Source organism: Streptopelia decaocto (genome assembly GCF_964273445.1).
Source record: "Streptopelia decaocto genome assembly, chromosome: 7".
Taxonomy (NCBI): Eukaryota; Metazoa; Chordata; class Aves; order Columbiformes; family Columbidae; genus Streptopelia; species Streptopelia decaocto.
In genome coordinates, this window is record NC_138661.1 from 11,456,045 (window position 1) to 11,483,084 (window position 27,040).

General features: G+C 46.0%; 1 protein-coding gene across 2 annotated transcripts; it reads right to left on the bottom strand.

Annotated features, from left to right (window-relative positions):
* Window positions 1-4,622: 4,622 nt before the first annotated feature.
* LBHD2 (LBH domain containing 2) lies at window positions 4,623-26,817 on the bottom strand. 2 transcript variants are annotated; one of them, XM_082059000.1, is made up of 5 exons: window positions 26,657-26,817; window positions 17,274-17,376; window positions 12,760-12,850; window positions 8,761-8,962; window positions 4,623-7,910 (listed from the first exon to the last, which is right to left on the bottom strand). In XM_082059000.1, the coding sequence occupies exons 3-5, from the start codon at window positions 12,847-12,849 to the stop codon at window positions 7,834-7,836; spliced, it is 369 nt and encodes a 122-aa protein (XP_081915126.1). In that variant the 5' UTR covers window position 12,850; window positions 17,274-17,376; window positions 26,657-26,817; the 3' UTR covers window positions 4,623-7,833. The 2 variants fall into 2 exon arrangements, with proteins under 2 accessions (XP_081915126.1, XP_081915127.1); XM_082059001.1 differs by lacking the exon at window positions 26,657-26,817 and adding an exon at window positions 26,529-26,620.
* Between the last annotated feature and the right edge of the window lie 223 nt (window positions 26,818-27,040).

The following is a 27,040-nucleotide window of genomic DNA, read 5'->3' on the forward strand; positions in this document are numbered from 1 at the left end:
AATTTGGAGTGGAAATGAGCTCTTCCAGTTTCTTCCGAAATCTCTCTCTGGAGCAGAGCTGATGGTTGCTCTAGCAATATTTAATATTTTATTTATTGGCATCATATGCTCTGTACTATTATGCCTCATTTGGTTTGTGCGTGTTTAACTTGTGTAAATTAACTACTCTGCAGTGGTACAGTACTTACAAACCGACCTACTGCGATGCATCGCCTATAGCATATGTTGCTACGGAAGCTCTGTTGTTTATGAACACCCCAGGCGTGATTGCATTATAGCGATAGCTGTATGCTGTTCTGGTGTAAAGCATGGGCCTCATCCTGCCATCCACAGCCATGCTAAGAGCTCGTATTCTGTTGTGTTCAAGGCACAAAAAGTGCTGCCTGTGGAATTTTCCTTCTAAGTAAGAATAGTTCCACTAGCAGGGAGATTTTTCTAAAGCGCAGTAGCATCTGGTTCTCATTTAGGGAATCAGTCATTTATCCAGTTTTCCAAGACTGAGATGCAAGATGTCAAACGACTTCAGTCCAGGCACCGAGTTGGTGGATCAGGTCGATTTACATCTCAAGATGCTCTTAGTTCTCTCCTTTGGCCAGCACAGGTTACAAACTGATAGAATAGAGAGTTTCCAGCATTAATGCAGTAATGCCTGTCTCTTCTCCTGTAACCTATGCACACTCATATATTAAGACTCTGTAAGATCATATCATGGTGTTTTCCCAAGCCTGGATATATCTTCTGATTATATATGTATGCTGGATTAAGCCAAATCCCCACTTAAGTGATGTACTTTATGTATCTAGGTCATTTGCACAACAATTTTTATTGTAAATCTGGAATAACAAGCACAGCTCTTGGCAGAGTTCTGTATGGCAGAAGCATTTTATGATGTCTTCATATAAACGCATGTGAGCTTTACTAGAGGGGAAAAAAAAAAAAAGGAGAACAAATTAGTTAATTTGTCTATGGTTTTCCTGGCAACTCAAGAGTAACCAGGAAAGACAACTGGAGAGACTCAGAGCTGCTGCTTTTACTTTGCTTTTGGGTAAACATGTTGGGCAGCTCTTGGACCATTTCATCTGCCTCCTTTGGTCTCAGCCCACCCTCAGTCTGGCCCTGGGAACGTGCAGTGGGGAATGCAGCAAAAACCTGCTGGTTTTGTCCAGATGGGCTGCAGTGGGGAGCGGGGCTGTTAGCTGCACGGAGAGGGGTGATATACCAAAAGCTACCCCAAAACAGGGCAGGCACAGCTCAAGCCTCGGGCAGGGTATGGACCAGGCACCTCTGCATGGGTACAGGCACCTCAGGCTTCTCCTGCTGGCTTCATCCCACCACAGGTGACCCTCCTGCTTGCAGACCAGAGCCCACTGCCATAGACATTGGGGGAAGGGGGGGGGAGAGGGGGTTAACAATACATCTGCCAGGGTTTTATTGTCACCCCGCAATCTTAACCCTCGACAACTTAGAAGGAAGGTGCTGGGACCAGCAGGAGCCAAACAGCTGCTTTGCCTTTGCTTGTGTTTTCTGGTTGTGCTTTAAGCACCAAGTTCTCCTGGCGTTTAGTGTCCCAAATCCCATCTTTTTTGTTTTGTTTTGTTTCTGTTGGAGCAAAATTGGTTTCAGCACAGTGGGAGCGATTGCTCATCCCTGTGGTACCTGAAGGGCTTCATGGCGGAAAAGGCACAAGGAGGTGCTCTTCCCTCTCGGCAGAAATCCTTTGCAGGAGTGGGGCTAGCTCCTGTCCCCACAAGGGACACTGGCACTGCACCTTTGAGCCAAATTACCAAAACCAAGATGGACAAGAGCGCCTGAGATTTATAGAAACCTCTTCTGCAGGAGGTCCCAGACCTTGGTGTCATGAGAAGGGGGAGGATGAGCTGTCCCAGCGACATGTGTGTCCTGCTGGTGGCTGGACATGGCCTTTAAGAAGTAAAAAAATCCAACCATGCTGTTTCCAGGGCCCATGCACTTTACAGCTACGTGGAGACCATTTTTGTGTACAATTCACTTTGTTCTGTCTCCACCATAAGTTTTGGGGAAAAAAGCTAGTTGCTTCCCTCTACACACCCAAGCTGAGAGTTAAAGAGCATTACCAGGGAAATAGCACTTGAGTTGCTGTTTTTCATCCCATGTTGAGTTTATTTTGTTCTGCCTGTGTGTCTACAGTTGCAGTTTTGTATTTGCAAGACCTCACCAGCCTGAAGAGTTAATCCCAGAGGACGTACGGGGCTGCCAAATGAAGGCTGGGTTGACAAGACAGGTGCCTGTGCTGCTTCTTCCTGCTCAAATAATGATCAGTGAATAGTTAAGAGCAACAATAAATTATTCTTAGATTTCCAGCACTGTGGGATCTGGAGCTTTCCCCATCTCCTGGGTCTGGCTGTACATCCCAGCAGCACCCCAGTCCCAGGGGTTTTAATGGCTTCATTGCCTGCTGAATAGTAATGCGTGGGGGTACAGTTGTCAGGGGTATAGAGGACACGTGGGTGTGTGACAACATCCAACCTATGTTTCATAAATGAAATGACTAATTCATAAAGAGAATTTGTCACACTCCAGGAGCCAAGCCGACGCTGAATGCTGGCTTGATTGCAAACATCCATATAATGGTTGGACTCACCGCCATCACGGGCATTTTAAAAAGATTTGCTTCGGTGTGCGGGCATGAATTGTCAGGCAGGATGAAAAGATCCTTGTCCTTCGTAGAGTAAGGTCTGGGGTCTGAAAGCTGAACATGAGGCGAACAGCTCCTGGTGTGTGTCCCCACCTCCCTGGAGGCCCCACTCCTGCCCAGCTCACAGGTGAGCTCAGGGAGGGTCTCCAGAAGGGCAGTCTGCTAAGGTTAGATGTCGAGTTTTTGGACTCTTCATGGCAGAAATACTGGACAAAATGGAGGAAAATGTTTTATCAGCATTCTTAGAGGAAAATTGCACCTTTTTAGTATTTAAAGTTGTTTGTTGTTCTGGGATTTTTTTTGTTTTGTTTTTAAAGAGAGAAAACCAGAAACTTTGTTAAAATCCTACTTTTCCAGAACTGAGTGAATATAAACTTTGGAGAGTTACTGTCTCTGAAATGAAAGCCACAATATGTTTTCAAAGACAATGGGAAGAAGGGTGCCCTGCTCTAATTTGTGATGGAAGCAGTGCATGTGAGTAACAGCTTTTATAACGTAAATGTGAGGGCTGTGATGTTTGTTATGAGAGTCATGGCTCCCTGTAGCTGCCAAGGATCACTTTTCTCCACAAAAGAATTCACACAAATATTGTATTTTGGGGGGGGGGGGAAAGGTAAAACTACTAATTAGGATTTATTTGATTTAGATGTGACATTTTTCAGTTTCACATAATAAAAAACAATTTCCATCTCTTACTAGTGGTATAAATAAAGGTTAATTCCACTGAAAATAGTATTTGCTCCTTTAGACAGGTGAATCAAACAGAATACATCTAAAAGAAAGAACTACTAAGCGGACGTCTAATCAAAGACAAATGAAAATATCTCATAATATGTCGATGGAATAACATTAAATAAACCTGAGGATCCAGTGGATTTAAGTTTAAAATATGTCAGGAGCAAGACAACAGTGTTCTGATGCTCATCCTATATAGTTAATTACAGAAAAACTGCCCCTGCCTTCAGCCTCGAGGAAAGAGAACAGCCAGGACTCAGCACAGATCTCACAGCGACATAAAACCAGCACCAGTTTAAATTGCATCCCCTGGAGTCATCAGGTAGCACCTGTTGCATCCTTATGTGCATGAACACCACACGCCACGCAGGAAAACCCCAGAAGGAAGGGATGGCTCCTAGTGACATGAGAAGGAGGCAGCGTTGGTCGCTCTGCCACCCCACCCCCAGGGTAATATATGCCTGGACGCGAGATTTTCCATGCACGGCGCATGGAAACTCCAGTACTGAGTGACATTAAGCATCAGGTTTGCAAGCGTTGCCAAGTCCCAAAGCTGGGGTCATTGCCTCCAGCCTGGACACAGAAAATTTCCCTAATCACGCTGGGGAGAAACTGGCTTTGACCCCAAGCAAAGCTTTTTGCCACGCTGATATACCCATCTTGGAACGCAGCAGCTGCTTTTGAACCGCAAAAGTAAGTGGGAGTCTCAGCCTCCAGTAATCTGATCCTTTGCTTTTTGGTAACTTGACTTTTTGGGAAAAAATTGGTTGTTCAGTGGCAGATTATCTCTGCCTCTCATCTTCTCTGCCACATGACGCTGCTCTCCTTGCACGGCGTATAGGTTTCCAGTAATGTGAGTTCCTGCTGGGCTCCACAATAGCCTTTCCAGAAAATGTTAAAAATGTGCATTGCATTAAAAGGTGAAGGCTGATGAGCCAGCTGACTCGCTGCAGGCACAGGGACAGGGTCCCAGCCAGGGCCAAGAGGCCGCATCAAGCAGGGCAGCAAGGAAATCCCAAGACAGAAGCAGCGAATGTTGAACTGCCTGGTCTAGGAAGGGCTTGAAGGAAAGAGATGGAAATGGCAACTGCCATTAATGTAAATCTCAATTTGTCTGAGTAGGGGTACGTGGGTATGAGTGATAGGACGGGAGCTGCACACCACCACAAACAACCCTTTTCATTTTTAAACCGAGACACTGTGGACACATCACTTCTTCCAGTCAGTCCAGTATAGGCATTTAATAGGCTAAATGGTGTAATACATCTACATGACATACATTAGTAGAGTATTATGTACAGGTGGCATTTTACAAAATTAGAAAGAACTGAAATAGAGCAAAATCCAACAATGTCTTACTCCATAAAACTTCCTTTCTGCACTACATGAAATATTCTACAAGCCAGACTAGAAAAATATGACTGAATGTCTTTTTTTTTTTTCTTTTTAGTTTCTACAAAGCTTTTAATCCAGAAAAAAATACAAAACAACTATTGAGTTTATTAGAGAGACAACACTTGCACACAGACAAATTAAGTGGACATTCATAGGCCAGCAAGTTGAATAAATAGGGCTTGTTTGTATAAAACCATTTTTTTCTCTATCTTGCTCTCCTATTTTAGGGCCTTTGGCCCATGTTCAGAAAAACAAAAATGGGAGGAGGAGTTTGGCTTTGCGTGGTTAAACTGAGGCCACACGGCTTTAGGAGAAAGCTTTAGTCTGAAGTATCCATTTGCTTCAGGTAAAATACTTCAAGGGAGCAGCATTAAGAGGGAAAGGAAAACAGAGGAGTAATTAGGCTGGAAGGAGGAAATCTGGCATTTCTATATGGGTGTAGCTTTACATACTAGGATGAGAAAAGTACTGCTGCGTGGTGTTTTTCTCAGGGTTTATGTAGAATTTTCTTGTTTCTTTGGGAAACTTATTTAGGGAAGTGCCATTGACCTCAGGTGGAAATAGGATAAGAGCCATCCAGAGCAGGAAGGGAGGGAGTGTCTGAAAGCAGATAGAGAACACATAAAATTGGGGGAAGTGTTCCAAACAACTGTTTTTCCTTTTACAAAGCGAAAAGCAAGTTAAGAGATATGTCTAACGTCATTCCTCACAGAGCTGGGCAGACGCAGATTGAAAGGAAATCACACAGCTAAAAATATGTCGTCACCGTTGTTGTTTTTTTCCCCCAGAGTTTTGCGAAACTTCTTAATGGTTGAAGCAAAAACAGTGTTTAAAGAGCACCTCGCCGCCCCGCCGCCTCGCCAGCGCAGCTTTCCTCCCACCACGACCAGCTGCAGACGGGTCTGAGCAGGGGACCTCCTCTCGCTGCTCAGGTGCTGCCCGAAAACGCAGCTTGAGCTTGTTCTTGTTGCATTGGCTTTACCAGAAAACTGTCACCAGTGAAGGGGGTGACTGAGAGGGCAGCCAGATTTAGGAGGTGCTCTGAAACCGTTAGTTGTTCTGGCGAAATTCGGTGCTCTGACCAGAATCCCACTCATCAACACAAAAAATCCGTGACAGCATAAGGAAGAGAGTCTATATCAAGAAGGCAAAACGTATTGTTATACAGGTTGAGACAGCAAAGTTTAACTTAAGTATCACATTATACTATACTACACTGCTTATAAAAAGGGGTTTAGATCCCAAACACCCCAAATAATAAGCTATAGTTTTGTACATAAATTAATGTTGCTTTGAAGTAAAATAGTCTCTTTCCTTTGTATTAAACATTCATTGCACAGAATTATTTGTAAGTAAATATATTAAATTTGGTTGCTAAGAAGGTATAAACTTATTAATACATCTGACCAGTAAATTTTACCCACCATTACACAATTAAAAGTTACCATTAGAGGAAATTATTACTTGAGAAAAGAAAGCACTTGGAAGTCAATTTAAGAGTTAACACTGGAAGAAATCCTGTTATTTCATTCCACCTACAGCGAGAGGCTTCTTCTGGCTGCAACATTAATTGAAAGTACAGACCCCATTCTGCAGAGATGGAGAAAGCCAACTTCATAGCTTACAGCACACTCGTCACTGACAGAGTCAAACCCTTTTGAGTACATGCATTATCTACCTCCACCAACACTGTCCAAAAGGTAGTGTTTTGGGATTAGATCGGTGCTTCTCCTGGGACAGTGGGAGGGAGTCTCTGAGAGGTCCCTGTGCAGGAACGGGTTCACCCCTGTCAAAATGGCCCCCAAATCCCCAAGGAAAATCCACTGGAAGCCCGAGGTGTCCAGAGACAGCTTGTCCCACCATGAGCTCTGGTCTCCAGGAGGTGGCCCTGCAACCACAGCCAAGTGGGATGCGCTGTGGGTGAGGTCACCCCGGCACCTCTGCTCCCACCGGCATCACCAGTTGGGCAGGAGGGAGGCAGGTGTGTGTCCCACCACCTGAAACCTCCTCCACTCCCTCCTACCGTGGCTGGCATGGGGAGGACCTGGCATCAGGCAAAATGGAGAGCTGGTCTGGACCGTGCTATGGAGTGCCCGTCACCCACCCGCAACCACTGCCCAGCTCGGGATGAGGGAGGAACAGCTGGGCACCTACGTTATACACAAAACATACCAAAAGAAGAATTGTCACAACAATTTCTATTAACAAGGCAGGACAAATCCAGCCCTGGCAGAAGTGGGAGCCATCTCGTTGGCTTCAAGGGAGAGGAGCACACCCCATGCCATGGCTGGACCTGGGCCTCAAGAGTGCACGAACAGCACGATCCACCCCACCAAGCCTAAAAACAGACAGCCTCACTCCACAAGCACCGGCAACTAGCTAATCCACTTCGTCAATGTACAGCAAGAAAGCATTTCCCAAGCGTTAGCCTTATTGAAAAGGCGGCTAAGAAAAGGCTGGTTCATTCAAATTTGCACAGGATAAGCCAAAGGGAGAGAACTGCTCTGGGCCGCCCCAGGGCAGCAGCCTGGAGGCAAATCTTACACTTGTGTCTCTATACAAAAGATACAAAATCAAATGGTGACATTATATTACATCTATTGTCCATAATATCACAGTGCTAGTTTTAAATGGCTAAAAACAAGAAAGGTTTTAGATTTAAGACATCCCTCCTGTAGAAATGTAACCCCTTTGTCCTGCTGTTGATACCTGAAAGCAGCCTTGCTTGAAAAAAGGTAAATCCAATGAAATGTGTTAATTGAAATTAGGAGCATTTTTTCCTTGATAATCTCATATTTCCTAACACGTCCCACTGTTTCCCAAGGAAAAATTAAACAAATAATATGAATCCCAGCCTGAAACTCAAAATGTTGAAAAGAACAGTTCTAAAGCCCAGACGCTTCTTACCAGGTACTAACTAAATAAAAACCTTGCAGATTTAAATACAGATTACTTTGACATGTCTTCAGAGTGTGTTAGCTTTCCAACAACATTCACAATGAAGTTTCACTTCGGAGGCCATGGAGTCCCTACTCGTCCTCTTCAGTTCTGCTTTCCAGAGTATCTGTACTTCCTTCCACTTCTTGAGCCGGGTGCACTAAGGTATCTGCAAGGAAATGGTTCATCAGTATTTATTTCCCCATACAGCCTTCATTTGATTCCCTGCTGATATGTTAGGCCAAAATGTGTAACCTGGTGGTCAAGCTATAGATTGGGTGGCCCATATTCCTTCTTGAATGATCAAACCCCGTGGTTGCCACCACCCCGAAACACCAACTGGAATAGCAGGTGATTTGACACTTCAAGATCAGACCATTTGTCATCACTCCTTTGAAGATAAGGGAACGTGCAGCTTGCACCCCATCCTAGCTGCTGTCTCTGGGCATTTGGGTGGCAAATGTTGGTGCACTGAAATGGAACTGTTGTGCTCTTAAAGAGAAAAGGAGAGCACGGAGATGAAAAACAAACAAATAAATAGACCAGTTCCATACCGCAGCATTCCCTATGTAAAGCTCTTGTCATTAGCCATATTTACCTCACAGTGACACTACTAGTTGTGTCTACGTATTTGTGAACTCCTGCTACACTAATGCACTCCTGGGACACCAGGATGCTTTGAAAATGTGCAGCTGTTAAACACTTTACTTCTAGGCTAGGAGACAGGGAGGTAGACACAAGCTACTAAACAGCATTACTGCTTCCTAGAGTGAACTGATAATGTGCAGTAAACTGCCTGTGGGCCACGCGAGTGGCTAGGAATGAGCCTTGAGCAGATGAAAGCACCCTGTGCTGAGAAGCTAGAAAGAAATTTTTAGTCCACAGGACTCTCTCTCCAGTGCAGGTGTTTCTGGGCATCTTCAAGCACCTACTACTCTTTGGTATCCTGTTAACTTCAGTGCAAGGGGTGGCTGAAATTGTGACAATGGGGAATAAGGATGAAAATTACTCTTTCAGACCTTCCAGATCCATCTGCTGCTGCTGCTGCTGGACACAGACTCTTTGGTCACCATGAAGACCTTTGTCTTCGGCTGATTTCAGGTCCTCAGGAGGCCAGCGCAGCTCCCCGCTCTCCACCTCCCCGGACTCGGTCGGCTCCACCACGATCGATGGCAGTCTTTTGGACAGCTTGGGGTACTTCTCACGTGAGTCTGGGAAGGCCTGGTGAGACACGTGGGGACATGCTGGTCAAAGCGTTGCCCAGGGCTGCATATTCAGAGCAAGCAGAGTACTCGTTCTATCTTAGCATCCCTTCTACATCTGACATGTATTCCCACGTCCAACAAAAAAAACCCTCAAAGAGGTGCAGGACAAGCAGTTCTGCACAGGGAGGGTATCAAAAGCATCTGCATCCAGCTCCTTGCAGCCAAACATGGACGCACAGGGGCTAAGATGCCTCAGCACAGCCTCCTCTGCACATGCTGTCCCTCACTGGGCAAAGGACTGACTTTTCTTGCCAGTGTCAGGCAGACAATTGCGCTGACTTGTGTGATACGCCTAGTAAAAATGGAAACTCAGGCGACAGAATTCATTATGTTGCCGAACACTCATGTTTCGGTTCTGGTGGGTTTTTAGGACACAAAGGTCATTGCTGTAATGCTAAGCTAAATGGTTGCTGCAGCCCTCCTAGCTGCTGTCCTTTCACTCTGATATTTTTATTTTCTTGCAGTGACAATTTATTAAGAAGCCACCATTCTGCAGAGCTATTTCCTGTACTGTGAAACACTGTATATTATGATGCATTCATGCAAAACAGGTAACCCCAGAGATGGGGCTCATCTTTACACGGAGGATGGTGCCAGCTATTATTTTTATTTGTTGCATTGAAACTGCAGGTCAAACAGTATGCAGCGATTAGAGCCTGAAGCTGAACTACATCTTTTTAGTGAAGGATACTGTAACACATGAAAGTGCTTTCCTGTTTTCAACATAGCTGGTTCATTTAAACCTCTCAGAGTACTTTGTTTTGGACTGGTGGTTTGGGTTTTTTTTGGAGGAAAAATCGTTCTAGCTCCTCCAGGATGTTAACACAAGACAAACTCTGTTGTTGCTTTGCTGAAACCATACCTGTTGGCTTCTTAAACTTCTGCATACCTGCACTAACGAGCTGTAAATTCCTCCATGCTACATGAGTTATTTTTATTTTATATGTAACAATAAAAGCAAGGTGCAGACTACGGGACTGAACTAGGGGTTGAGAGCAAGAACCATCTCGGTTTAACTCCAGGTGCTGCCTCAGGTTTGCTGTGTGCTGGTGAGAACATCCTGCAGGTCTGCAATACGTTCACCACTGATCTGGGGTCTCTGGTGAGACTGAGCACTGCTGTTATGTGATCCAGTCTCAGCACAGCTCCTGCTATGAGCACAGGCAGTAACACTCATATATTCCCTAGACACCATAAAAGCAGGTGTACCCCCCAGGACACTGCCAGGGACCTGACGGTGTCATAACCCACTGGAAGTGTTTGCTCCATGGATTTTGCAACCTTCCTTCATCCCATTAGCTGCTTTCTCTAAGAGCTTAGGGTTTAGTTGTCCCACTTGGCATCAGAGCTGGCATAGGGAGGCAAACCCTCGGGAAGGGGCAATTCTCTTTCTACACCTCTGGGAAGCAGCAAGCACATTTTGTCATTGCTGTGATGCCTGTATCTGACTTTTGGAGATGGGGAAGGACAATAATTCTCATCCTTATGCCCTCACTCTCCATAGTATTGTTGCAGGGATCCATTACTCTTTGCGAACCAACATGAAGGTAAAAAATGTATATTGTTGTTATTGTTGAAAAGTGAGACACAATTAAGAAGGAATTTTCTATGTGAGAAAGCCCCTTCAGTGCAGCTAGAGCAAGTGAGTCACTGAAGGTAAACCTTCCTAATGCCGCCCTGAGCTGCACCCACATGGGCATAACTTGTCCTGATCAAGTAACGCTGCTTGTGCTGCCTGTCAGAAAAGTTTCCCCCAACTTCCCATTACACAGCCTCCTCCTGAGCTGTTTATAATTTGGAAAGAAATTTCCATGGCAGCTGTCTTGACTGGGAGGAATTTTTAAGAAGTTGCTAATATGATTCTGCTATTTCCAAATATGAGACAAGGTAAAATCTCCTTGGCCAGGACGGGTCCAGAGACATCCCTGAGCAGCAGTGAATGCTTCTTCAGACCCATGGTGGAGCCCAGTTCCCTGAGCCCCATAGCTCGGCTGGCAGAAATAGCCATAAAATTGTGGGCAAATTGCCTTATTTCCTCGCAGGGCAGTGTGCACAGGTCACAGTGACCTGTTCCCTCGGCTGCTGCTCAGCCTGCTCGGGTGGCAGAGGGCCGCGTGACAGCCACCCTGTCCCCAGGTCTGCTGGCAAACCCTGGCAGGGGGATCCAACACAACAGAATTTCTGCTTTTTCCGTCTGCTTTCTGAAGCCCTAGGAAATGACACACGCCGATCTAAAAATGCGCTAAAGACAGATTATTACAGCTGCAAAAAAATTTAGGAAAGGCACCTGTGCAGCCTCAGCTTGGCTATTTTTGTTTGTGTCATTCTCATCTGGCCGTTTCTCACACCAGTCACATAATGTTTCTTTCCACCGGAGCCCAGTATTTACCACGTCCCTCCAGGAATGAGTCAGGACTGGCAGGAAGCAGAGCTGCCTGTCGGGTCTCGCTGTGTTTTTCCACGGAAACGGGAGCGTGTGATGAGTGGGCAGGAGACTGCAGGAAGAGAAGGACTGGTCTCCTGGCCAGAGTGCTTGGAAGTTTCTGGAAGAAACCTGGCTTTCCTGCTGAGTCACCAGCTTTGTGCTGCCCCTCCTTTCTTTTTGCTTTTTCGCCTCAGTTGGCCATCACTAAAATATGGATGGTATCACCTTCCCCTAGAGAGGTAGGGTAAAGGAGCTGGGGGAAAACCTCTGGAGCATATGATCACAGACATCGTAGAAAAGCCCTCAAGACATACATGGAGTCAGAGCTGGCAGAGAGTTTGGACAGTGTACACTAACACAAAATGAAAACTCAGTGAAAAAGAGGAAAGAAAATATTGAAAATGTGACCTTTGTGTGAGCAGCGTCTATCCTGCGTGGCTGAGGAGGCACAGGAAGGCCTATGGTATGCTCTTTAACTTTAACTTTAACTGCATACAATCTTTCATTATACACACAAATGATCTGAAAGGAATTTGCAAAATTTCATCTCTGACTTCTCAGGCTTCCAAATGCTTGACTTCAACCTGCAATGGTAGTTTTCTGAATCAGCTTGCAATAAAACACCCTGTGTTGAGAAGCAACTCAAGTCCACCAGGACACGTTCAGGTGGATTCTCCCTGCTAGCAGTGACACCGAGAGTCATGAGCACAACCACAGAGCACAAAACGGGGTGTGGGGGTTGTCACAGGGCGAAATTGGGACATCGTGATCCCTCCTGCTGGAAACAGCGCCACAGGCGGGTACGCGAGTGGGTGTCTGAGACCGCCTGGGGACAGAAAATGCTCTTGCACCTGCCAGCAAATGGCCTTGGCCAGCACTGCTTATACAAAACCACAGCTGTTTATGTGAATTACACAATGGTTTCAAATGGTCTCTCTGCTAAAATGGAAGCTCCCTTTGAGCCTGAGGAAACTTAGCTCATTACAGGGGTGGTTGTACACAAGTTGTGGCACAGTGCTGGCTGGATGTCTTCATCATGGTTGCTCAGATCTGAGCTCTTGGTGACAAACACCCTATCTGCCTGCAGCCCTGCAGGGGCTGGACATGACTGTCACTGTGCCCCAAAGCCTGGCACCCAACAAAACCCTCCTGCCAGAACTCCTACCTTCCAAAAATAAAACCTAAGTAGGATCAAACATCTATTTCAGGGCTTGTTCTTCTGGAAGCTGTGCTCTAAAATTCTACATCTATGTGTATGAAAGGTATTGGTTGCGTTACATCACTTTTGAAAAGCAGCTCAGGATACTTTCTAGCTTTTCTGAAGTTACCTGGCTTGAAGGGCCTCCTTCTTCTTCAGGAGTCTGGCTGAGCGCAAATTCCTCCATCACTGGTTCCCGTGTGTTCATCACCTCTGTCATGCTGTGAATATTAAATCAGAATTGGAAAACTCAACTCTGAGCTTTGGCCGCATAGTTAATTTAACAAAAGATATTGGCTTTTCACATTTGCTAAAATAATTATGTTACAGACTGTCCTTTCTAAACAGCCACCCAGTGTTTCCTTTACTCTCCAAGCCAACTGCTACCACTGCATGCTGTGATGCAGAGCAGGGCATGGACCCCACCTGCCCCCCCAGCACAGCAGAGAGGACCCCTGCAGAGTCCCAGAGTCATCAGCAGGAAAATACGAGCCCTCCCATGCTATCAGCAACCAGTTCATTACTAATATATGAGCTCAGAAATTGCGTCTGTTGACCAAAAAAACTTACTCGTGGAAATATAAGCCTTGAATTATACTCTGATTCTCCATAACATCTTCAATATTTGCTCTTCCCAGATGTCTCTTCCATTTAGTCATGAGCCAGCACTTCTTTTTAAACTGTTAATTTCAGACACACCAGCTGTATTGATGTCTAAAGGCCAGATTTTCAGTAGTCTTTATTGTCTGAGTATTCAGAGAGGTGTTGAGTGGGATTTTCAAATGCATTGGGGAAGGTTTGACACCTAAATCTCATTTAAATCAGAGACTTAGGAACCTAAGCAGCTTATGTGTCCATTAACCATCCCCTGTGTTGTTTGGCACCTGAAGCACTTCAGCACTGGCCCTCGACATCTCCTTGTTCCACAGGGCACTTTGGCAGCCCAGGGCAGAGGGACGAGAGCCTCAGCCCAGCCCATGGCAGGGCAACCACGCATCTCTAGCGCGAGGATTTGTCTCACATTCGAGATTTATAGATACAGCACTCTGCTGAAAAAATTGAGGACGCCTGAAAACTTCATAACGCATATTAAGTGCATAGGAGCAAACAGAGCCTGAACCACTCTGTCTGACTGAAGTAGCCTCGTTCATTTTGGATGGGAACACATCAGTCCTGGATGGGTTTGGCCCCAGGCATTTCACCCTCCCTAGCTGACATTCATCAGGTACAGCAGCTTCTGGCTGCTGGAGCCTCCTGCAGCACACAGAACGTAGGCATGATCAATCCCACCGCCCTGCCACCTGCCACAGCAAGCACCCCTTTAGGCACGACTAAATGATGCCATTAATTCTGGCCCTGCTTCACACACAAAAGCCTCCTTTGTAAAGGCTGCTCCTACTGAGAAATGCAAACTAAAACATCTTAAGGATAACTTGTTTCAGGCTTTACATTACCAATTACCCCACAAAACTAAATTTTACAATATCTGCAATTACTACAAAGCCCTTCACAATGACTTTAATTAGCTGTAGCACAGAGCAGCGTGATATCACAGAGACTTTCACTCCCACTGCATCATATTTAAAAAAGAGCATGGCAGACCCAGGAGACACTTGAGCTCAGCTGTGGGACAGGGCCCAACCCCACAAGCATTCAGCAGCTTAGGGAAAAGCCCTGAAGTGCCAGCCCTGGACCCAACCAACACTGAATTAAACTGCATGTTCCTGGTACACACTCACACAACAGGAGAGGCTGTCGTGTTTCAGGCTCTGAAACTCAGCAAGAGGCTGAACCAAACCCCTGACTCAGGCATCCCAGCCTGAATCCTTGCAGAGCCACAGCACACTAGAAAAGGAACAGATTCTGCCTTCTAAGAAGACAGTTTTGAGCTCCTTGCCTTCACTTGGTCCCATATCCTTCCATAGCAGGAAGGAGCAGGACACCACAGTCCACTTTATCAGTAAAATGCATTTATTTTCTGGACATCTGCTTGGATTCCTGCAGCATCCAGTGGACCATACCATTGGGCACCCATGGATGACAACACTGAGTGACTGATGATGTGGAAATGGGAGACTCCTTCCTGGAGTGGTGACTGAGGGCCCAGCTGTGACAGCTGCTCCTACACCCCAAGACAGCACTTCAAAGAACAGAGCTGTGCCCCTGGACTCCTCCCTGCCCAAAAGGAAAGCAGAACTCCCTCCATTGCCTCCTCCTTCTGATCGCCCTTGATGCTCATGCAGTTCTTGCCTTTTTTCCCTGTCCTGGCCTTGGTGCCAGAGGAACCCTTTTGTGTCCCTCCTGCTGCCCCACAGCACTACCTCTGTGAGCCACCACATTGGGCCACAGCTGGACTCTGCTCTCCGACCATGTCCAAGATTAACATCCTTTGTTCAGATCCATTTTGGGGTTCAGTGCTCCATCCCCAGATATCCTGGATTGCAGGGAAAGGCAAATGAGAAAGCGTATGTCTGGCTGAAAATAATCTTGGTGGCTTTGTGTGGGGCCAGGATTTATGTAGTCTTGGGCTTTGCTACTACAAAGAAGACATGTCCCAGTGCTGTGTGTCCTGGGGGTTGGTACCCACTAGCCAGTAGGAGACTTCTGCAGCTGCCCACAGCCGGTTGGTTTATTTTAGCAGCCTTTCAATACATACCAAGTGTTTAAAACACTTCTCTGTCCTTGTTCCATGGAACATTAGAGAGATGCATCCACACATGCACTGTCAAATGTGTCATATGAGTTCAAAGACATTGTTAAGACCTCATGAAATTCTATTATTGAGCAATAACGGACTCCGTGCTTCCCTAAGACCACATTACACCCTGCAGATTATTTCTAAATGACAAAGACATGATTCTGGCTAGGAAAATGGTGACAGTCCTGCCAGTGTTACAGCAGATGCCTCAGTGAATCAGTTCCCAAGCTGTTGAAGCCCAGGCCGTTTGCACAAAATCTGTGCAACTTAAGGCTTTGATTGAATAGGATGGCAGAAGTGATTGTACTTGATGTGTTTCAGAAAAGAACACGGGACCATGCAATTGGCAAAATAATTAGGCTTTAACTGGAATAGATTAATTGTTCTCAATCTCCACTTAGTAAAGGAAAATAGAAGAATCTATATGGGTTGTGAAAGCAGTGATGCTTCTAACAAGCTTAACTAGGTATTTAACACTAACAATACCTAGAAGTAAAAAAACTGAGAATGCCACTGCAAATCAGTTCATCTGAAACTTAAAAACACTTGTAGGACATCACTGAACTGTTTTTAACGCCACAGAACCTGAAAAAGGGGTTTGGTTGCTGCTTAGGGCTTTTTTACCTATGATATGATTTATGTGCAGGAGAATTTTTTACTTTTCAGACAGTTTTGATGGAAAAATATTGAGTCAATTTTACCCCTGCTTTTATGTGAGAAGTACTTACATAAAACAGAAGAGTGGCTGATACAGCAAATTATTGTAAGAATTATATCTATTTTAAATTTGGTCTTGCACTCATTTTATGTACAGTAAGTGATGATATCACCAATGACATACAGTAGCCATAGTGATGCAAAACAAGGCAATAAATAGCATTTACAAACAAAGAATAAATTCTGTTCTGGTAGATGAGTCACGTATTCTGAACCTTAAAATTCTTGTAGCAGTGAATTAAGAGATGCATTTACTTCCCCTTGGTTTAATTAAGCTCAAATATACCAATTAGGGAAAAAAAGAAAAGCAAGATTGCTTCTGGCTTTTCTGTGCCAATACTACATTTAGAGAAGATTATCTTAAATGCAACTGTTAGAGTTGCAGGACCACACTATGTTGATCATTTTTCAGGGGCACGGAGCAAACGCACAGCCCGCTTTCTGCTGTTTGTGATGGCGCTAACAAGGCCAATAACATACAGAGCAATATATAGGTTGACAAGTGCTAAACTACCATGAGAAAGTGATCAGAAACAATGCATGCATTTTTATTTTAGTTTTGGAACAGAGAGCAAAAAGGACCTGTGAAGTTCCTGGTGGTAAAACAGTATTTGAATAAGGACAACCTTCAGGATTCAAAAACGTGAAGCACTTCTGTAGCTCTGGAAGATGGGCAGGTTGTGCAACACAAGCAGAGATTTCCTTAAGAAAAAGGGCAAAAGTACATTTTATGGGACAGGCTGAGCCACAGTTGGGAACAGCCATTGCCTGAAGCAAGGATCAGCCTGGAGGATGCTCAGACGTGCCCCAAGCTGAGGCCTGATCCTGCTCTCACCTCACCAACCAGGATGGGCAACAGAGGAGATGCCCGGCCAGAGCATAAGGCTCCATGGGAGACAAACGGTGAGCACAGGGCAATCATAGAATCATAGAATAGTTTGGGTTGGAAAGGACCTTCAAAGCTCATCTAGTCCAACCTCCTGTCACGAGCAGGGACATCTTCAACCAGATCAGGTTGCTCAGAGCCCCATCCAGCCTGACCTTGAATGTTTCCAGGGATGGGGCATCTACTACCTCTCTGGGCAACCTGGGCCAGTGTTTTACCACCCTCACTTCCTCATGTCTAACCTGACTGTCCCCTCTTCTAGTTTAAAGCCATTATCTGTTGTCCTGTCGTAACATGCCCTTCTAAAAAGTCTGTCCCTATCAGCGACAGAAGAGTGCGTTACCTTCAATCACGTCAATGGATGTCAGTTCCCAAAACCGTCCTTGCTGCAGGTGTTCACGTTGTTGATGAAGTATCGTAAAAAGTCTGTCAAATCCTAAGAGTGCCTGAAAGAGACAATACAAGTTTCAGAGCATGCAATCAAAATGACAATGCTGGCAGCAACCAGTGTGAAACAGTACTACCAAAACCTTGCTGCAGAAACTCCTGCTGTGAAGGTCTATATAATTTTCTACACCAGATGGAATGTGATCTTGCTAAGGATGCAGCTTGTAGCATACCTTGTGAATTCCAGAGGCAATTAATGTTCCAAAACCACCCAAAGCTCTTAGCTGAAATAACTTGCAATCTGACCTTATTCCTTAGTGTAAGCTACATAAAAACTGCTGAAAACGCGACGCTGAAATTCTTTCATACAGGAATTCTGATGATAGTTGTAAAATCAGAAAATAAAAATGTATACCTTATTTGGCAGGATCAGTGTGTTTAGTGAGACATGGTTCAAAACATCAAAAAACAAGATTCCTGCTCAAGAAGCTACCAGTCAAGATACAAAGATGACAGAATATGCTGAAAGAAGCATACCTTAGGATGGCATTACTGCACATTTCTTACAGATATCACAGACGAAGTTATTTTTGCAAAGGTCTACTCCAAAGTGAAGGTGTTACTTTGCCTGGTATCAGGACAGGGAGCCTGGTGAGCAGAGGTGAGGATCCCATCATTTCAAAGTGTGAATCACCAATTTCTTATGATTTCTCTGTCAGAAAATCTTAGCTGAAGAGCTTGAGGAGTTGCAGTGCTGAAATATAGTCAGTATCTTGGCCAAAGATGATTTTCTGAGAAATTTGTTTAGCTCCACAGCTTGCCAAATATATATTCATGCCAGCCACAGCTATTTCCTTGGATAGGAAAAAGGTGTTTTCAGTGAAGTGAATGGCACTAGTGTATGTTTTTTATCCTCCAGCGGTTTGGATTCCAGCCCAAGCGAGTAAATGACTCTACCTGTTCCGAAGGCCTTCCTACCAAGATTTATAACACTGGATTAACTACACACTGATTTTATTCAGAAACAGTGACAGTGGAAAAATTATGCATTGCATTCTGGAGCTTCTTCTCATGCCACAGGCCACACTTATTGCAAATTAGGGAAGCAGGAACTCACATCTCCATCCCCAGGATCCAATTCAGAATGTTTAATTCTTGTCTGGCAATTTTCCTTCCTAACCAACGATAAAACTGACTTCAGAGAGGCTAATGTTTTATCCCTTAAAAATTCATTACTATACTCAGTGCTTGTCTCTTGTATGGAAAGCAGAGAGCAACCAATACTGTGTTATCTAATACTCTGGGAAGAAGATTTTTATCCCACTACACATTACAAAACCGCTGCTATTAACCCCATGAAAATTCAGTGAGAACTCACATACCTTCAGTCTCTCCTTTAGAAAAGACTGAGTGTAATAAGAATAGTTATTACACTGAGTCATGTCTCAAGGAGAGACAAAATGGTGTAAGAAATAACAAACTGGGCACCACATGGCCACTGGTTGGAATCCAAGTCAGGCCAGTTATTACTTAGAGGGATCTTCAGATGCTGGGTTAGTGGTATATAAGAATCCACACAGTACTGAATGAATTAAACCCACATCCATAGCATTTTTCAGTCTCAGAAAAGGACTCTTGAACTGAACTGACCCCAGAGCAATCTCCTCTCCAAGCTTTTGAGGAACTCTGTCCTGTGTTGTGTGCAATGTCTGAGAGGGGATGTCAGTCCCTGGGGCTCAGCTACTTGTAAGCTGTAATAAAAAGAAAATCACTTGAGGACTGCAGCGTGGAAGAAGTCCCTTCTCCCAGCTCCACATAGCTGTATTTAAAACCAGAAAAACTTCTTTCCAGTCAAGATTGTTGCAGAGTTGAGTGTTTCCAGTGTCTAAAACTACCAGAATGCATTTATTCTCTGAAGAGGAAACACTCATTTTATCTACCTAATAGATGTGATTATCTTCTTTGGCTGACACTAGAGGAAGCATAAACTAATACCCTTCCTTCTACAGTACTGTTTAGTCTTTTGAAAACAAGGCATGGCTACTGAGATCATGCAACAAACCTCTACTGCCATGGAAACAGTCTGGAAATCACTTGAGTAAAGCCTTTCTCTTCTTGTCCCTTCTTACTTTTACCCACCCTTGCTGCTTTGCTGATTAGTCTAGCCTGGAGCCCACTTGCTTTGTGCACTCTCTCCCAACCTACCACTCTTCTACCCCTCAAATTAACTGGTCCTTCTTTGCCTCAGCTTGATAACCAACCTCTTCTCTGGCTTCAGGAGTACCAACACAGCTGTACAGGCCCTCTTGCATTATTTCTCTGAGAGGAACCCAAAACCCCTTAAATCACCTGAAATGGGTCAGCTGTGCATCAGCTGGGCACCACGCTGTCACCGTATCCTCCTCTAATTTGTCACAAGCCCTCATCCTGGGCTGATGCGGGACTTCTCTGACGAAAGCACACTGTGATGTGTTACACATTGCATGTTGGGGCTGGGATCTAGTAACAGCCAGAAGTGATAGCCATTTTTACACAGCCCCTGAGGCATTGCCAAGAAGAGCCATTCAATGGTGCGTGCATGTGCTGCTGTTAACAGTGACAAAGAAGTCTCAAGTCTCAGAGACTGGTAACACTGCCTGGCCAGCCCTCACCTGGGTTTGGGGAGCCCTTCTACACCTCCTAGTAAAGAACAGTTGATTTAGGTACTACTCCAATGAGCTAGTCATGCCCTGCCTCTTTAGGAGCCACAGCACCAAGTGAATGATAAGACAGCTGGTTCCACTAGTGAGATTAAGCAATGCCTCAGTGGTGGTGTCTTTCCCCAGATCAAGAGCTCTCCACCTCTCACCCCAGACAAAGCGATGGATTTCCACCTGGGCTGCTTGGCACAGGTCAAAAACCCAGGCACTAAAAGGTGCTCTCCAGGCTTCTCTTCCACTTTGGAAAGCATTTCGGACGCACTGTGTGCTTGAAGTTTCCATACCACAAGGACATGGTCTATCCCAGTGGGGTGGTCTCACCTCCCATGGGAGGACAACCAGTGGCAGGGAGCAGAAGCAGGATGTTCTGCAGCAGTTCTGGCCTGATGGGTGTGTGGGAAGCCCAGCCTGCCTGTCTCTCCTGCATTGTGCCCAGCCTTGCCATGGGGAGAGACAACTCCATCACACACAGGAGTGGAGACCTTTGCATAGAATAAATCCACCATGAATTGCAAAGTACATGTTTTTGAGGTAAGCACGCTTCATCAGCAAAACAGAAATAGGAACCAGCCACAGGTTGCAATCCTAGCAGCCTGCAGATCAGCCTCTTGATAAAGGAGCCCTGTGTTTCACAGGCATCGGGCCCCAAATGCTTCCCCCAGATGCAGCAGCACCTCCAACATCGGGTCACTTTTTATTTCAAGATGCATTCCAAGCTGAAAGCATCAACCTTCCTCTTCCAGCTGCCCCAATGTTGGACACAACTGGGCGGCAGGAGGAGACCTGACCTCAGGGTGCCAGGGCTGCCGCTGGGTTAGCAGGGGCTGTGGGACAACCCAACCCTCCTGGGCTTCCTCTGTTAATCATTCCCCCACTGAACACTCATGGAAATATTACAAAAGCCTAACAATGCCACATTGAAGGTGCACCTTGTAGCAAATAAATGTAGATAGGCAGCAAAAAATTGGCCTTGAACCACTGCTTTGCCTTCAAATTTATCATTTTTCTGGCACTGCAGAAACAGGAGCCCTCCCTTTCTTATTTCAATGGGACAATCCCAGGGGTTTTACCAGCCCTATATTTAAATTGTGCTGGAGAGACGTGCCCTGCACAGCCGTGCGGGCTCAGACTGTAACCACCAAGCTCCAGGAGCTCGCCTGTGCAATCGCAGAGTGCACACAGTTCCCACTGATGGCAGATAGCACCTCAAACAAAACAGGAGTTCAGCCTTGGGCATCCGCTCCCCCTGCTTCACCCCACTAAAGCCTCTGGGTAAATGCAAACTTTTCTTCATTCAAGGAGTCCAGTCTTTTTGTGTGCTACAAAAACTAACCGCTGCTATTGATTACAAGGAAAACTGGGACAGGGCATGCATAAGAATGGTGTTAAGCAGGAGAAGCAATGGTCTACTGCTTCATTCCTGCAAAGGAGAAAATCTGATGAGCCACAGTGAACCCTGCTCAGCAATTCCCAATAAACAGGAGGTTTTTCCACCCAGAAGAAAGGGTGACTTATTTGGGCCACTTTGCTGCAGCAGATCAGGCTGTCAGTTCAGCCAGGGCGTGTGTGTGGGTGATCTAGGACAGAGCTATGGCTGTTGTGAAGTCATGAAGGGGCTGCTCACACAGTACCAGAAGGTGCATGTCCCGGCAAAGAAACATGCCAGTCAGTGTCTTCTATGGCCACGTGCCTCTGCGGATCCAAATCTTCTAATCTTTGGTCTTATGTCGGTGTCCTAGGAAGCTGGAGCTACAGCTTATGCTCTGCAGTGCTTCAGGCCAGACAGGTGGCCTGGGCCATCCAGAAATAGGACCATGTCTGGTACACCTCTCCTGAGGGTGGGACACTAGCTTCAGCGTGTTGGCACAACCCAAAACAAGGGTTTACCTCAGTGTCACCCTGCAGCCTCCCATGTCCATAACTGCCTGCTGAGCTCAGCTTTTGGACACTATGGATAGGAACTTGGAGAGCTTCTTTGTTTCTCCTGGTTGCCATTTGTAATGGATGCATTTTATGAAGTGTTGTGGGTTCCATGGGACTACCACAGGGACCACAGAGGATAAATGCGCGTGTGTATGAACTCCTATTTAAACCTCCCACTTCTTTTTGGATGCAAATCTTTTTCCTAAGCAACTGAGAAAAGTGCGATATGTGTCAGAGTCTGGAGATTAGAGATCTGTTCTGTTCCCGCATTTCAGAAGCTCTTGTCTTCGGCCACCCACGCAGTACTTGAGTTCTGCTCTCCGCAGGCCAAAGCTGCCTTCCCCTCCTCGGCGGCGTGTGCTCTGCAGAAGATGTCGATCTCTCTCAGGAAGCAGTGAGACAAAATGATTCTCGATGTGGAGGAGCAGGCATTTCGGCATGAGACACAGCACGTAGTTTGGGAGAGCGAAAAGGGGTAGGAGGCTGCTATTTCCAGACCGCGCTGACTCTCGCCGCGAACTTCGCAGCAAGCTGCAGTTTTTACTGTTCCTGCTCCAGCGAAGCTACTGGGGTAAATATCACCCTGGGGAATTTATCAAACACTCATCTATGGACTACCAACACCAGAAAATACAGGCTTGCACAGGGCACGGTACTGGCAGATCGCTCTAAGTCAGCGTCCTTGACTCCTGGTGCTGCACAGCAAGGCACAGGGAGCCCTTGTTCTTCTTACATCCCCAGCTCCTGGAGCACCATGACCACACACAAACCTCAACTTCCACTTCGTTGTAGTTGTCCAAATTCCTACTGGCCCTGTTTGCAAAAAGAAGCTAGAAACTTGACTTATAAATGGTCAAAGAAGAAGGAAAAAGAACTAAAATATGCTTGTGTTTAACTATCACAATTTTTAAAGCAATCTCATGATTTGAGGGTGATTTAACTTGAAGTTTTTCACAAATGATATTCGAAGTGCTGTTTGCTATGGGTGCTTCCTTGGCGGGTTTTTATCTTTTTCTTTTTCCTTGCTGCTTTAGAGAAGCTCAATTTTCCAGCTCCTTGATCTCAGCACTAAACTACCTGAGCTTCCTCGCAGAAGATGCCCCAAGGGACGGATGCGGCAACGGAGGAGAGGGGGCAGCCAGCCAGGATGCTCGGAGATAGGGATGAGGAGCAGACAGCCAGGAAGCCTGTGCAGAGCAGCAGAGAGAGGAAGAAGCAGAGCATATGGGAAGAATGACTAAGCCAGCTTCTCTGAATGCTGGTAGACCTCAGTATCATGGAAATCTCCACAAAGTCCTCATGGAACCGTGTGCCAAGAGAAAGTCTGGATTTATTTTTTTTTAACATCAGATTCAGCAGCTAATTGATGTGAAAGGACCTCATTATGAAAACAGCCCCATCAAAATTAGAGATAACAAGCTGTTAAATGTTTTTAGAGGTATGGCTTCTGGTACTCACTGTGCAAATACTCTCAACTGAGAACTTGCTGTTGGGATCAGAAATGCTTGTGCTGAGTGTTTCTGAGCTCTGCTCATGCAGTGAACTTTGGATTGGCTTCAGTTCCTCAAAAAAAACTTATGAAGCCAACACCTTACAAAGAAGCATATCTTTCCTTCTAATTCAGAGCAACTGTTGCTAAAGGGTCTCAGAAATACATGTTTCTGGGATATTCCCTGGAAGATGACAATTCTTTCGTCCCTCAGATTTCATGCCACAATTGTCCCTCACCTTACAGCATCTATGGGAACTGGTGACAGGTGAAAATCGGCTTCCTGTGCTTTTTTCTACTATTTCCTAGGTATTTCTGGATGGTCCTGAATTCAGGCCACAGTCCCATGAGCAGAAGATGATTGGGGAAAAAAGTATCTTAGAACATCAACACAGAGTAGGTGATTGTTAGATGGAAATGCCATGGGAAATGGATTGCAAAATGTCTGATGTCTTTCTGGCACCATGAAAGAATACTCAGGATAGTCTGTCACACTGGGCTTATTTCTAGGTAACAGTATAGAATAAGAGGTAGGTACAGTTAGATAAGAAAGATAAACTGGAAAGATATACTAATTATTTCCCTGTAACTTTGGGGAAATTGGAATACGGTGCTATCCGTGCTGTAATATGATGCAATATTGAGCATTTAGTAGAGAATTTACTAAAGCCAAAGCAGCAAAAGTGTTAGATTTGAAAAACAAGCAAACAAAAACCCACCAGACACTTCTAATAAAAATAAAAAATAATTTAAAAAAAGACAATGAAGAGACTTTTAATGTTCCCTATTGGTAATTAATAGCATAACCACAGGTGTCACGGCATCACAACCTAACAACAGAGATGCAGCCGGTCTTCTCTAGGAATTAAAACTCCATCACCCTAATTGAATTTCCAAGTATGGGAAGCTGTCCCAGCCTGAGATGGAGGATATGAGAACATGGTGTGCTATCACAGCAGGGATGGGCACGATGGAGGGTGAGGACAACACACAGCTAAAAATAAAGAAATTATTAAAAAAATATGCAGTACTTTTTTTTTTTTTTTAAATAAGTCGTTAACACTGAAAGCAGATACGGACTAATAGGGCTTTGAGCCTGCCAAGCAATTAACAAACACCTTCCAGATCTAGAGGTCTCCTAAATATTTGCACACAGGCCATTTACGTGCATGCGTGTCAGGGAAAAAACTCAGCTGAAAATTCAGGTTGTATTTTACAGAAGTTGCAGTGGTCTCAATAGAAAAGCTGGACTTGGACTATTATCTCCCAGGCCTATGGAGACATGGGCACTATGGGGCAAAATGCTGCAGCATCAGTCAGTGCACCCTCATTGTTATTGATTTGCAGTTTTCCTGGGGTTTGCAACAGAGTCTTCCTTTGATGACACAAAATGCAGGAAATTGATTAATTTACAGATTTTTCCAGAGAAGGTACACGTCTGATGAGCAAAGGGAAGGAAGGATCTGCTGAGAGGCAGATGCTGGTCTCCTTGAAGTCACAGCAGGGCTCCTCCTGCATTACATGACACAGGATCCGTCCCAGATCAAGGCTTCTCTGACTGACCTCTCCAAAATAGACAGATGTGATTAAATAGGCTCAAACACAGGGGCATAATTTCAGAAATGAGAGAAGGAGCAATTTCAGCCTGTGACACTGTGGGATTGATATCAGATCTATGCAAAAGCCTGTTGCTTAATACAAAGAGATCATTGTGAGAAGGGAGTGAATGTAGTGACTGTATTTGCACATTCATTTCTTCTGCTAAAGTAATGTACCAGAGACGTTAGGAGAAATTCCACTTGATTGACAAATTGTCAGGCTAGATGGGGAAAGCAAGGAAAGCAGGTCAAGTCATTCCGTTCACTTGTTTTCTCACTGTAATCATAATGTTGACTCCAAAACCATGTTTTTTAAATGGAATATTACTTATTGAAATCCTGAGCTATGAGTTGGATTCTTTTCTGGGCACAAAATTTGTTGCTCATTAAATCTAAGAGATGGAGAACACTGGCTTGAGCCTGGTTGTGTGTAGGCAGATTTCCCTGCTCCACCTTCATTTTTAGACTACTCATAAGGACACATTGTGCAGAGAGACAGGCTACAGGACAGGCGTGAAGACCAACTTCTGGGTCCTTCAGTAAGATCTGAACCTACAGCCAGGATGGCTTTGTTTGCTGTACCACTGACTATATGACTCCAGTAAAGATCCCAGTCAGGAAAAGACTCATGGAAACAAATTTCTCTCTGTATATTGCTTATTGCGGCTTGAGGGGTTAATGCTACATTCAGCCGAACCCAACTCCCCTCCGCGACTGTAGCTACATTCAGAGATCCACAAACACGGCTCTGTCCCAGATGAAAAGAAAATTTTTGTGGTATGTTCATTTGGCAGTAGGAAAATATTCACACCCTTTGCTCAGAGTGAAACATAGTCCTCATTTACAGAGCAAAGTAGGTTCTTTCTTTCTCTACAAGTGATCGTATGTGTGCTATTTGCTACCTGATGGGAAAAGCAGGATTTCAGTGTTCTTTTACCCAGTTCAGCTAGGCTGCAAGAAAAAACATTATTGTCTTAAACCTGTGCTTTGTTACCTGTTTCCTCGCCTCAAAAGTTACCTTGAAAAAAAGCACAAAAAAAACAAAGAAACAGAACTGGAACAAACGAATAGCTAAGGCGATCGCAGACCACAAACCAACAACTCACTCAGCACTACGTTCATTCATCAAGATTCCTTCACACAGCCCTTTCGGCTGCCGCACAAGTTGTTGCGTTTTTTTCCAAAGGAGAACCTGTTCTTCAGTGAATTCTCCTTAACAACAACAACAAAAAAGCCTCTGGAGAAACAAGGTGACGCAGAGGTGCAACTTCTGCCTTTCCTTCCCCCGCAACTCCCCGCAGCCAGGCGTGGAATTTGAGACACTTTTCCCCGAACCGCGCTCGGCCGCCCCAGCGCCCGGGTCCTTCCCTCCCGCCCGACCCGCACCGCTCCGACCCGCCGCACCGCCCGGCTCCGGCCGCCGGCCGCGCTGCCCCGCGGGGACCGGCAGCAGCGTCCCGGTACCCGGGCCGCCGCCGCGGGGCTGCAAGCGCAGGACTTACAGGTGGCGGCTCCTTCCCGGGCTGCCGCCGGACTCCTCAGGCGACCCCGGGGCGGCAGCGCCCCACGCCCCGCGACCCGCACCTCCCCCGAGCGCGGCGGAGACCCCCCGAATCCCAGCCCGGCTCACCGGCGGGGCAGGCGAGGCGAGGCGGCAGCCGCCCGCCGCCCATGCACGGCGGCAGAGGGGAGCCGGCAGCTCCGTCAGCGCGTCCGCATCCTCCCGGGCCGAGCGCTGGCACCGCCGCCGCCGCGGTACCTCCCCGCCCGCAGACCGGCCCCGCCGCTGCCGGCGCGGGGAAACCACTCCCCCGGCAGCGCCAGCGGGGCGGCGCGCAGCCACGGCCCCCCGGCACGGCGCGGTACGGCACGGCACGGCCCCCGCCGCGCCCCGGGCCGCCCCGCGGGGGAGGCGGGAGCGGCAGCCGTCGTGGTCCCGGCACTTTCCGCGGACACGCGTGGAACAGCACGGGCGCCTCCCGCGCGGGACAGAGGGGCCCGGGAGGGGAACAGT